Below are 13,882 nucleotides of genomic sequence, written 5' to 3'. Positions count from 1 at the left end.
CCTAGCTTTCCTTTCTCTTTCAAACAATCCTTAAATCCTAACTCTTGTTGAAACTTTTGATCATCTTTCAAAATATATCCTGACATGTCTTGTCATTATACTTGTTTTATAATGCCTCTGTGAAATATTTGTGGATGTTTTGTAACCTTAAAGGCACTATATAAATAAAGGTTGTTGCTATCGATTTAAAATCTCACACATTGAGTAAAATATGCTCAGTATTCAAAGGACTGAAAAATTTTTACTTCTGAATTTAGCTGCAATAGCTTCTGTACTTGAGCAGTTGGCATTTGTGTTTAAAGGTGAATTCAGTAGGTAGAGCAGCTTCAGGGAGCGAGAAAGGTCTCTTTAGTCTACTGGTTCTCCTGCATGACATTTGAGAACTGCCTAGGATCCTTTTCAGCAGAACACAAAGTTTTCAATCCCTCAGTGACAACAGCCTTTTAACACTCAGTGTCCAGTCTTGCATGAAGGGTGCTTGTTTGGGCACGATATTGTTGGGTTTCTTGTGTTATGCCAGAATCAAACTCTAGAAAGCGTCAGCAGCTTCTAGAGAATGAAGGCATTGGGGTTCATTATTTGTTTTGTATCCTAGTATAAGGAGGAGGACCACGCTCAGTAAGTGGCAGGATTTGAGTTCCTAATAATTTGTTTTGAAAGTAACTTACAATTCAGAATCATCGTCGTCTCATTAGACTGCCATTCAACTGACAAAAACACTGATAAAATTTGTGCAATATTATTTTTCTTCTAGAAGGAATTAATATGGAACACTCCATCAGACTTTACTCCATCTGCACAAGATGTAATTAGAGCTGAACAGTTGAAAAATGAAGGTAACCATGTGTGCATGCAGTTATTGTGTCATCATTTTAAAATGCTAAATCATAGTACTCAAAATGATCATGATATTTTTGTTATCCTTGAGCAATTCTGTCTGGTTAACAGATGCTAGTGTTTGTTGCTGCAAATTAGTGTATTAAAGGTGCAGTCATCTTTCTGTAATATAAAATGTACTTGTTATTTAGACTTGATTAAATAGTCAGCGATGGGAACATTGCTCTGCACCTCAAGTTGGGGAGGCATGGAACATTGTATTTGTTAAAAGTTTTCTTAAATGTTTATTCAGATTTCTAACTGCATTGGCACATAATGTAGACTCAAAATATTAACACCTCAGCTGGTTCTGGAGGAGATTAGAAAAACACCTGAAAATCTCTTTTCTGGATTCTCATGACAGCAAGTCGTGCTCAGATAATGCTTCCTTGTTTTCAGGCTTAGCATAATCAATGGCTAATCCAAGTCTATTCGCTGTAAAAATGTATTTCAAATTTGAAAGAATTCTTTTATGAAAACAATGTACTCTAAATTTTAAAGATCTGGAGTAAAACAGGAAATACTGGCAATATCAAGTATGGCTGCGTTTTGCAGCATTTCCCTGTTTTTAGTAGCACTACATTGAATCTATTCTTTGCACTGTTTTAAAGAAGACGTAGCCACAATGTCAGGAACAGGAACCAGCAGCTGGCCTGTCTTTAGAAGATTGTAATGGAATGGGTCCTCGAAAACCATCAGAATGGTTGCAGTGTTACCAGGAAAGATGCAAATACTCAAGTGGGGTAAATCGAACACGGAGTTCAACAAAGATTTCTGAACAGCAGATAGCTAATGCAGCCACTTTATAGAATGAAAATGGTTAATGTTTGGCAGAAAATTAAGATCACTCTGAGACTACCATAATATCTCGATGCCAAAAATACCAGTTTTTCGAGATTTTTCATCAGACAGCTGCAAATGCATGAATACCAATTATGTCACATCAGCAACCCGAATGAAATGGCCATGAATTTTGGTTTGCTCAACATCTAAGCTATAGCGCAGAAAGATTCCAAAGTAATGTTAGAGAAACCACAGGACATGAGAAGACAAGATTCAGAATGGCACTAGCATGCATAATTGATATAAATAAAGTTGGTGGGGTGGGGGTGATTTTCAAATGTAAAACCATGTCAAAAATCAAGTTCCTTCTAGGAGTCTTTGTGCATGTTCATGACAATGGTTGAAAGGATGAGGATGAAGTGAAGTTGTTCATCTATGACGTATGGAGCAAGCATGGAGGTGGCCTACTCTGCACAACATAGCTAATGAGCATGGGACTTGTTCATGTCCCATTTAACCAAGCAAGAAACACCCATGGGATGGAGAAAACATTTGTTATGTCAGGGAGTCTAATATCTGAAGTTCAATCTTTTGTAGTGTAGCAGGCCATTAATGGATCACATCTGCACCAAATCAAATAGGTGGATAGTTGGGAGAAAAAAAAGCCCTCATGGAGTGGAAATATGTGTGTTGCCCCATTTGGTGTCTTGTTTGATTTCATTATCAATTTTCAGGATACTATTGCACAAATTGTCATCAGATTGTTCAAAAAATGTAAAATATGTAGTTGAATGGATGGAGAGGAAGGTTAATTATTGTGGAGGGATCATTCAGATTATCAAATTGATCCATTGTTATTGATGATGCCATACCCAAAATGACTTGGAATGAATTTGTTGAGCTCTTTGTGTTAGATGCTGAGAATAGTAAATTTTACAGTTCTTCAAAAAGAAATTTGAATTGTGGATAAAGGTATCCACGTAGAATTAATTCGGTCAATAAAACATGCCCCCATGTTGATTTTATTTTGAATTGCTCATTTTGACTGGTGACAGGCTATACCAACACTGGCAGTTTTTATTTTCTTTTTGCCTACAAATCAACCGCATTTTTTCCAGGAGTTTTGAAGGCTTCAGTGGTTAGTTGGTATGCCATGATCTATAGTCTGTGGGTGATATTACAGGAAAATAAGTTTGTAAATTTTAATTTTCCACTCCATTCATTTTGTTTTGCTTTGTTAAGTGATCTTTATTTTATAAAATCATAGAGTTATACAGCACAGAAACAGACCCTCTGGTCTAACTCCTCCATGCTGATCAGATATCCTAAACTGATCTAGTCTCTTTTACCAGCATTTGACCCAGATCCCTCTAAAACCTTCCTATTCATGTACCCACCAGATGCCCTTTTAAATGTCTTTCCATACACGCACCACCCTCTGTGTCAAAAAGTTGCCTCTTGGGTTCTTTTTGAATCTTCTCCCTCTCACCATTAAAGAGTTTTCAGAAATAACCTCTAATATTCCTTCTCCATTGTAACATTTATGTGAAGCATTTTGAAACATTTGTGATATGATTAAGTGATTTTATTTGCAAGTCTCATTGATATTTTAACTCTCACTGTCTTTTTAAAAGTTGTCAGGGTTAGTGATGTTAACACTGAATGATTTTCCACTTTCTTTTAAATTGATACAGAATACTATTTTTTATGACCTCTGAACATTATTATCTGGCTGTCTGTAAACTCCAGTACATCCTCCGCATCTTCTCTCTTTGCCCTACGTCCTCCAGAGGTAAAATCAAGATTGATGGATAGTTTTCTCATCATACATCTAAATATATACATATTATATATGTTATTACTGCCTTTTAGTTTTCAAGGGCTACTTTTTGATTCTCATTATCTCACATATTAGGTGATGCACTGATGTAGAAACAATGCCTTCTGTATTTGTATATTGACACATGCAGTGTTTCATCTTACATAGAAACAAAAATAGAAGAATTAATCAATATCCTCAATAATTATCATTAAACTCAAAACCACAACATACAGGGATGCATTAATCTCCTAGGTGTCACAATATTTAATATTTTACAAGATGGCAAATACAAAGGCTCTCTTTTTCAAAATAACTAATACACAGTTATTACAGAGTCAAGCAGCATGGACATGGACTTTTGGTCCAACTTGTCAATGCTGACCAGGTTTCCCAAACTAAACTAGTCCCATTTGTCTGCATTTGGCTCAAATCCCTCTTAAACCGTTCATATTCACGTACCCGTCCAGATGCCTTTCAAGTGTTGTAATTGTACCAACCTCCACCACTTCCTCTGACAGCTCATTCCCCACATGCACAACAATCTGTGTAAAAATATTACCCGTCAGGTCTGTTTTAAATCTTCCCCTCTCACCTTAAACCTATGCCCTCTAGTTTTAGAATACCCTACCCGAGGAAAAAAACCTTGGCCATTCAGCTTATCTATGCCCCTCATGATTTTGTAAACTTCTATAAGGTTGCCCCTCGGCCTCCGACGCTCCAGGGGAAAGTAGTCCCAGCCCATTCAGTCTCTCCTTATAACTCAAACCCTCCAGTCCTGGTAACAATCTCGTAAAACTTTTCTGCATCCTTTCCAGTTTAATAACATGATTCCTATAGCAGGGTAACCAGAACTGTACTCGGTACTTCAAAAGCAGCCTCAGCAACGTCCTGTACAGCCACAACATGATGTCCGAATTCCTATGCTCGGTGCACTGACCGATGAAGGCAAGTGTGCCGAACACCACCTTCACCACCCTGTCTACCTGTGACACTTTCAAGGAACTCTGTACCTGAACCCCTAGGTTTTTCTGTTCGACAACACTTCCCAGGGCCCACCATTAACTGTGTACATCCTGCTCTGTTTTGTCTTACCAAAATGCAACACCTCACATTTATCTGAATAAAATTCCATCTGCCACTCCTCAGCTCATTGGCCCAGCTGATCTAGACCCCGTTGCACTCTTCGATAACCATCTTCACTGTCCACCATGCCACCAGTTTTGGTGCCATCTGCAAACTTACTTTCCATGCCTCCTATCTTTTCATCCAAATCATTTATATTAATGATGAACAACAGTGGACCCAGCACCGATTTTTGTGAAAATCCATTGGTTACAACCCTCTACCACCACTATCTGTCTCCTATCGTCAGGCCAATTTTGTATCCAATTGGCGAGCTCTCCCTGGATCCCATGTGACCTAACCTTATAACCAGTCTACCATGGAACCTTGTTCAAGGCCTTACTAAAGCCTATGTAGGTAACATCTTCTGCTCTGCCCTCATCTATCCTCTTGGTCTCTTCTTCTTCAAAAAAACTCAAATCAAGTTTGAGAGAGACAATTCCTCACACACATAAAGCCATGCTGACTATCCCTAATCAGTTCTTGTCTCTGCAAATGCATGTAAATCCTGTCTCTCTGAATCCCCTCCAAAGCTTACCCACCACTGAACATTAGGCTCACCCACACTCTTGCTGCTTGCACTCTATGCTGGGAGAACTTGAACCTTTTATGTTATAAGGCCTGCGTGTACCAGCTGCAAGTAAAAACCCTAAAGTGTTTACCCTTCCCTCGCCCTCAGGTTTAGATTTTCAGAATGCAAAAAATTAAAATTTTTATTCTTTAATTCCAGTAGTTGGCTTAGCTTCTTGGTATTTGCAAACCCTTGCTGATCATGCTTTAAACTGAAAAATAATACTCCTAGGATCTGCTATAGGGCAGCTATTTTTGGCACTCGGTCAGCCCTCTGTGGCTCAGAGTGACGGTGTGCCAGACCTTGTGCCTCCTGGATTCGGCCTCTCAATGCTGGCCATTCTGGGACCCCTCATCCTTTGGTGGCGGCTGGTGAGCCCAGAATGAGATTCTGGTGGATGGTGCCGAAGCAGCTAGTGAGCCTGGAGTAGGACCCTGGCAGGTGGAGCCAGGGTAGCTGGTGAGCCCAGACCCTGACTCTGGTGTCTTCAAGGAGGTGGCTGGTTGAGGGGCAAGCACAGGACCAGGCATCAGTGGAGCTGGCATCAGGTAGGCCCAGCGGTGAAAGATGGCACCTGAGGAGTGGCTACTTCATTTGTTGGATCTGGCGCTGGTAGTGGCAGAGCGATGGTGAAAGGATTATGGACTCACTTTTTTATCCTTAAACTATTCAAAATGGCACTGGCGACAGTGGAAACGTTTCACTAATTTACTAAATTTTTCACTGTAAAATACATGTGATAATAAATCATCATTCATTCATCTCTGTCTTGTTTCCACTCATAGTCATACAGCATGGAAACAGATCCTTTAGGCCAACGAGTTCACACCAAACATGTTTCCAAACCAAACTAGTCTCACTTGCATGTATTTGGCCCATATCTCTCTAAACCTTTCCTGTTCATGTACTTATCCAAATGTCTTTTAAATGGTGTAATCATATCTGTATTCACCATTTCCTCTGGCAGTTCATTCCACATACAAACCACTCTGTGTAAAATTGTTGCCTCTCATGTCCTTTTTAAATCTTTTTCCTCTCACCATATAAACATGCCGCCTAGTTTTGAACTCCCTCACCCTAGGATAAAGACCCTTGCTATTCACCTTATCTATGCCCCTCATGATTTTATATAAACCTCTATAAAGTCACCCCTCAACCTCCTATGCTCCAATGAAAAAAGCCCCAGAGTATCCAGCCTGTTTTTATAACTTAAACCCTCCATTCCTGGAAACATCCTGGTAAATCTTTCCTGACCAGTCTCCAATTTATATCTTTCCTACAGCAGTACTCCAGAAGAGGCTTCAGAAACGTCCTGTACAACATGACGTCCCAACTCTTATACTCAAAGGGCTGAGCAATGAAGGCAGACATGCTAAATGTCTTATTAACCAGCCAGTCCACCTGTGATGAAAATTTCAAAGAATTATGTACCTGAACCCCTAGGTGTCTCTATTCTAAACACCATGCAGGGCCCTACCATTAATTGTATAATTCTTGGCCTCGTTCGTTTTACCAAAATGCAATACCTTGCATTTATCCAAGTTGAATTCCATCTGCCACTCCTCAGCCCATTGACCCAGTTGCTGCTTTTCTTCCAGAGACAGCCCCTCTCTGGAGCCAATGCCAATCCTGTCTCATAGATCTCGCCATGTGAAATGCTAGGTGCAGGCTGCTCTCCCGAAATCCATCTCGCCCTGTCTCTCATTCTGCCTGTTTGCTAAACCTTTGTTTTTTTTTGGACTTTAAAAGTTCTAAAAACTTTAAAAGTTCTAGAGGACAGAGGAAAGCCAGCTGTAGTGCTGAAAGACCTGTAACTCCAGAGCAAATCGAAGGGCCACAGAACTCTCCTTTGACCATTTTTGTTTTCAGATTGGCCTGTCAATCCAGTATCCACAGCAGCCAATGACCATGGTCCATGTTCAGCATTTTCCCTCCCTCACTTCCTCCTGCCTACACTCCATGGTCTTCATTTGTGAGCTGTCATCCCCAAATTTTGTCCCCACAGTTTGGGAAACCCAGGTGCTGCATAATTGAAAGTAAATAAAATAATAAAAAAAGGAGTGACAGTATATTTTCAAACAAATGTGAATGATTAACTCCTAATTTGTGTTTGTTCAAATATTCAGGCAACAACTATATAAAAGAGGAGAATTACAGAGCTGCTATAGACTCTTATACTCAAGCAATTGAATTGGACCCAAATAATGCCGTCTACTTTTGTAACCGGTAATAACTCTTTCTGCTGTCTAATTTGTATTGATTTATCTGTTTCAGCCTGATTAAATTCACAAAGATTAAAACCGTATGTGTCACTAGAAAGGCAATTGTAAACTTGATTCAACAGACCTAGGGGAAGACTTATTGCTTTGTGCATCAAAATTGTCACGTGCTTTTTCAACAAATTTAGTATTTTATCACACTTGACACGAAGAATATATCCTCCACCTCTCATTTCAAGTTACTGGAACCCTGAGATTGAGTAAAAGCCTTACATTCACTCCACGCAATCTGTTTTACATTATTGAAGTAACCACTATTTCAATAAAACTTGAATTTTTTTTGTGTATCAACACTATGTAATTACCATTGAGTTGTATAGAATAGGTAAATGTAATGACAGTTAACGTAATGTTGGTTTGCCTTTATTATATGAATGTTATATTCTAATGCTTTAAAATTACATGATTGGATTGAGTGCAATTAGGTTACATAATATATATCATTTATATGGTAAGACTATCTAATAATAATTTTGATCTTTAGTTTATCTAGATATTAACCTGAGAGATTTGGTGATCTTCAAAAAAAATGACATAATCCAGTGAAAGAATGTTTAGCAAATATCTCCGTATACGTTTGTAACAATGCCATGTGATTGGCTAATTACTTTTTATTTAATGAGAAATATATCTTTAAAATTATTGATCAACAAAATATTTGTAGAGAATCATTCTGAAGCAACTTGTTTCGATTTTGCCAACATTTACGTATTTTATGTGACTATGCTTCTGTGGGTTACAAACTGTTACAGAAATTTTATTCAGTGACAAGTTAATATTTGATAAATATTAAAACCTAAATTTTTAAACAGTACATTTTGGCAAGTAGTAGTTTCATTTTCTATCTAACTCTGAAATATGATATAACCTAATTTTTCTTTTAATCAGAGTTCCTACACTAAAATTCAACTTAATTTGTTTAGGGCTGCTGCTCAGAGCAAACTTAATAATTACACTGCAGCAATAGAGGATTGCAAGAGGGCAATAGCCATTGACCCAGACTATAGCAAAGCTTACGGAAGGATGGGGTATGTAGTCACAGCTTTCATATTCATTGGAGAGAAGTATCCTTTTTTTGAAGATCTGAAAGTTATTTTTTTTTCAGTTTAGCATTGACTTCTTTGAATAAGCATTCAGAAGCAATTACTTATTACAAAAAGGCTGTAGAATTGGACCCTGAAAATGGCACTTTTAAATCAAATCTGAAACTGGCGGAACAAAAAATCGGAGAAGCATCAAGTCCAGTAAGTGGTGTTCTAGTGAATTTGCAGTCCATGTGATGCATTCTAACTTATCTGGTTTAAAGGTAAAATTTGCACCTCTAGGTTTTCCAGATCATCGAAATGTACACGTTTTCTCATGTTATTTCTTGCTGGTTCAAATGCAAGTAACTCTTTGAAAGTTGTGAATCTCCAGCTCGTTATAAATGGATGATTGACTGGTAATTTGGGGCAAACTGAGAGTTCTTTGGGATACTATCAATTAACACAGTGCATTTGGTGCATGTATGTTATAAGTAAAAATGTGGAAATCCTAAGATATCCATCATTTATTTTCAGAAAGTGAAGAATTGTACTTTTTAGATGGCTCTTAGAATTTGTTACAAAGAACTTCAAACATCTTGTTCATAGCTGAAAAGATAACATAAATCATTACATGTTAAGAATTTTACTGTAACAAAAGGCTAAAGTACCTTCAACTGAACACCAACTTTGTAGACAGCTTCTACATTAAATTGCAGAGTGCAACTTCCCCCTTCTTTTCTTGTTGAACAAACAAGAAAACACACTTCACAGATATATAATGTTGTTTTCCTTTAAATAGTCTTTTGATTTGCCCAGATCGGTGCAGCAGGCTCAAAAGGCCTCTATTCCTACTCCTAAGTTCCAGTCTAAAGTGCTTTGTAGCTCCTAAGGGTTTACTTCTATCTCTTTCCTTTCCCAGCCTGGTAACTTTTAACCCTAGACCTGTTTTTCACAATTATGGCTCTTCCTGACAATTGTCATTCTAGTGCAAGATAGGTGAGTCTGTCAGCTTTGTTTCAAATAATCACATTTAGTCTTTTCAATCCAAGTAGTAGCTCACTCCGGCTCACTACATGGTGAACCATACAGACATGTTGTCTTTAATTGCTTTATCACCTGAATCCTAGAAGAATAATTTTGTGACTTTCACAGAAATCTTATAAACCCCTGCCTCTCCAAGCCAAATCTATGACATTGTGAATCACACTAGCTTTGTATCCAGGTAGAAAGCTTTGAAGCCCAAGCTCTCTTTAATCTTGGAATTAAATGGTCCATTGTGAGAGAAGTGTGAGCAACCTGCATCAACAGAAAAATGTATACATGCCTTCATCCCACCTAGAATTCCCTCATATGCTACAAAAGCTTGAAGGTTCGTTCACCTCTTTTGGGAACGATCCATAGGTATGCCACCGTTCTCTGGAAATTTCTCAAATTTTTCCCCAGTGTTCCAATTATCCTCCTCCAAGGTATGAAATTTTATGGGGTCATCGCTTAGCCAATAGCTCGTGGTAATCTTCCAAACTCTCTTCAAAACAGCCATGGACTTGTCAGTTCAAACTTAACTTAGAGTATGCTCTGAAGCCTAACTGCTGGTTTTTACTATAAAGCATTCTGTAGACTTCTTCCTCTACTTTCAAGTTAGGCGAATCTTCCAATTTCTTCCCACTCGTGAATTACAAACTGAGTTAAAGCCCTTACCCATATTATGTGTGGTGAAGAATGAAATTAATATTTTCCCTACTTAATGCAGGCCTAAGATTCATCTTCTTTGGCTTTCCAATCTTGGTGAGCTGCCTCTGCACTAACCCAAAACCATGACTGCCTTCTGTGACAATACAAATTAAACAAAATAACGTTTTAAACTCCACAACAATTTGGCTTACTGTGGGATGGTTCAAACAGAACTTCAAATGCATTATTTTACTTTCAACAAAGGTAAAAGTCTTAACCAATATGTTTAACCCATATGAATAATTTATATCCTCAATAGGAGTTTTATAACCTATCTTCAGAACTTGTTGACCAACTGCCTTTTACCTTCTTTTCATCAGATACTTACATAATTTTTATCCTTTATTAAATAAGTAGAAACCTTCTGGCTCTTTTACAAAATAGCTCGTCCATTGTTAATGTATTTAACACAACACATCAACTACTGATTGTGTGTAAGACAAACAGAAGTTACTTTTGAAATATAATCAGCCCGAACCTGTTACTTGCATATACATGAATCAAACTAGTTCTTTAACCAAGGTAGACAAACAGGAGGCTAGAAAAACACAGCAAGTTAGGCAGCATCTGGAGGAGGAGAAGTCCATGTTTCGGGTATTACCCTTCTTTAGTACTGGATGTGAGGGTCGGGGAAGCTATAGATAAAGAGAGATGGTGGGGGAGGATAGTGAAATGGTGGTGATAGGTGGACATCACCATTCTGCTACCCTCTTCTCCCTCCCCTGGTCCCTCTTTATCCCTGGCAGCACCCCGTACCCACACATCTAGTCCTGAGGTAATACCCAAAACGTTGACTTCTCCTCCTCCTCCAGATGCTGCCTAGCTTGCTGTATTCTTCCAGCCACGTATTTGTCTACCTGGATTCCAGCATCTGCAGTTTTTTTTTGTCTCTAACCTGGTTCTTTAACCAATTTGTTTCCATTTAACACTTGAATTCCTGAAAATTATATTCGAAACAAAGAATTATGACCTAGATATTACAACAAAAACATAACTATTTACAACATCACACTCTCAACACCTTAGCAATTTAACTGTACTCGCATACTGCTGAATTTGGTCCTCAAATGTGAACACTTTAATCTATGGTTTGCAATGGTTCAATAAGGCAGCTCACCACCATCTTCTCAAGGGCAATTAAGGCTGAGCATTAAATTGCAGCCTAGCCATCAGTGCTCACGTCCCATGAGTAAATTTAAAGATTTTTTTCTGCAAATCCAGGCAATCCTTCAATCTTTAACAGCCACCTCAACCAAGCCTGCTGTCAGACACAGATCATGGCAGCCCCTTCACTTTACCTTCAGTAAAAGTTACAGTCCCAAAATAAAACCTTTAAACCTCATTATTGCAAGAAATGATTTAGCGCTAAACCTGCAGCTACACTGAGTGAACAAAACTATTCAGCTACTTCACAATGATAATGCTCACATTGTGAAATAGGTCAGAACCATTTCAACAAACAATAATGCAATGGCGACAACTTAAAATAGCATTCAATGTGAACAATAGACTATTATAGTTGCTAAATATCAATTTAATACTAATTATGACTAGAAACCAAACATGTCATTGCATTGTTTGTTCATAATTTCTTTCTATTTTTGATATTGTCTAGAACTTGATTACCTACAGTTTGTTTAATTTATAATGGTTGATGATAAGAATGTAATTGTAAGTGATTTCTGTACCTACAGACAGGAGCTGGTTTGGGATTTGATTTAGCAAGTTTACTGAATAATCCAAGTTTTGTAAGTATGGTAAGTGTGATTAAAAAAGGTTGTCCAAAACATACCTATGCCAAACTTGACAATATTAATTATGGATCTATCTCATATGATGACGTTAGGTAGCTTGGAAGATTTGTTTGCTTTATAAAGGAAAAATTAGAAAGGAGGGTTGACTTTCTTCTCCTTTCTCCTCCTTCCTCTTCAATTTGGGTTTTTCTTTTGTCACCAGCCCCTTGGGGAAGTGAGTGAACAATAACTACGTATATTTGTATATCACCTTTAATCTAGAAAATACTCCAGAGCATATCACAGACAAGAATAGATTCTGGGGAAAAGCAACATTAGGAGGGTTGATCAAAAATGTAATTGAATAGATGTGTTTTAAGAAAAGTGTTAAATATGAAGAGAGCTCTGAGATATAATAATTGGGAAAGGAATTTAGGAGACAAATGATTGAGAGTAAATTCTTCAACGGTGAGGTAAAGGGAGTGGAGAATATTTAAGAGACTAGAGTTGAAGGAATGGTAAGTGTTGTTGAGCTAGCTGAGGTCATAGTCATAGGGAGAGGATAGCCAAGAAAGGATTTAAACGCGGGGAAAGTTTTAACTTGCGGCTTTTGGAGGATCAGGATTTAGGGTAGGTCACCCAAAAACAGTGATGCTCAGTTGTATAACAAAAACTGCTACAAATTAGAAAGAAAGGAATGAAACTGGACAGACCGCCGTTCAACCTAGACACCATAAACAATGTAAAACTCAGCCCTGGCAACGCTGCAAAATCCTCCTTAACAAACTTTCAGGGATAATGCAAAAATTGGAAGCGTTTAGATAACACCTTGACATATTCATAATCAGAATTATACCTGAGGACACCAACACTACCGACCTTCCGTATCTCCCTTCCCAACAGCAGGACTGACCTGGCAGAGATGGTGGCAACATAATGGGATGCAATTTGGGGGGAGTTGCCATAAGAGTCTTCACATTGACTCTGGAGCCCGTGAAATCCTTTAGCGTCAGGACAAACGTGGGCAAGGAAACCACCTGCAGACTTACCATCCACAACCACCCCATTGGCTAATGAATCAGTACTATTCCAGGTTGAAGATTGGAGTTGGCAAGAACATAGAACGTACACTGGATTGGGGAATTCAGGCCTACAATATCATACCACTTGCGTGCCAAACAGTAGAAGCAGTATGTGATAAGGGAGGCTAAGTAATCACACAACCTCCCGATCAGATCTAAGCTCTGCAATCCTACCAAATTCAGTCGTGAATGATAGTGGACAATTAAACAATGATGAGGCTTCATAAATATCCCCATCCTGAACACGAGAGAGCCCAGAACATCAGTACAAAAACAAGACTGAAGTATTTGCATTCACCTTCAGCAGAAGTGCCGAGTGGATGATCCATCTCTGCATTGCCACAAAGACCTCAGCATCACAGATGCCAATTTTCTGCCAATTCGATTCACTCCATATGATACCAAGCAACTGCTGAAGGCATCGGATATTCCAAAGGCTATAGGTCTGGACAAAATTCTGTAATAGTACTGAAGATCTGTGTTCTGGGGCTAGCAATGCCTGTGGACAAGCAGTTTTAGTATGGCATAGAATACTGGCATCTACCCAACAATGTGGAAAATTGTCCAAGCATGTCTGCGCACAGAAAGCAGACAAATACCGTTTCACAACCATCCTTTTGGTCTCCATAGAAATATAGAAGAAAGGAGCAGGAGGAGGCCATATGGCCCTTTGAACCTGCTCTGCCAATCCTCACTATCATGGCTGATCATCCAACTCAATAGCCTAATCCTGCTTTCTCCTCATAACCTTTGATCCCATTCGCCCCAAATGCTATAACTAGCCACCTCTTGAATACAGTCAATGTTTTGGCATCAACTATTTCCTGTGGTAATGAATTGCACAGGCTCACCACTCTT

The 13,882-nt window shown here is 38.6% G+C and overlaps 1 protein-coding gene across 2 annotated transcripts in view; it reads left to right on the top strand.

Moving 5' to 3' along the window:
• The window catches only part of sgtb (small glutamine rich tetratricopeptide repeat co-chaperone beta), a 56,374-nt gene that overhangs the window by 31,525 nt on the left and 10,967 nt on the right, over positions 1-13,882 (top strand). Inside the window, exons 4-8 of one of the 2 annotated variants that reach the window (XM_048603497.1) lie at positions 758-836; positions 7,301-7,400; positions 8,377-8,481; positions 8,559-8,697; positions 11,904-11,966. In XM_048603497.1, the coding sequence (XP_048459454.1) occupies positions 758-836; positions 7,301-7,400; positions 8,377-8,481; positions 8,559-8,697; positions 11,904-11,966 (486 nt within the window). Of the gene's footprint in view, positions 1-754; positions 837-7,300; positions 7,401-8,376; positions 8,482-8,558; positions 8,698-11,903; positions 11,967-13,882 lie in introns of both variants that reach the window. The other variant, XM_048603489.1, reaches the window with a different exon arrangement.

Source organism: Rhincodon typus, chromosome 1, assembly GCF_021869965.1.
Source record: "Rhincodon typus isolate 14 chromosome 1, sRhiTyp1.1, whole genome shotgun sequence".
Lineage (NCBI taxonomy): Eukaryota > Metazoa > Chordata > Chondrichthyes > Orectolobiformes > Rhincodontidae > Rhincodon > Rhincodon typus.
The sequence above is the reverse complement of the archived record's forward strand: the minus strand, read 5'-3'. Positions and strand labels throughout refer to the sequence as shown.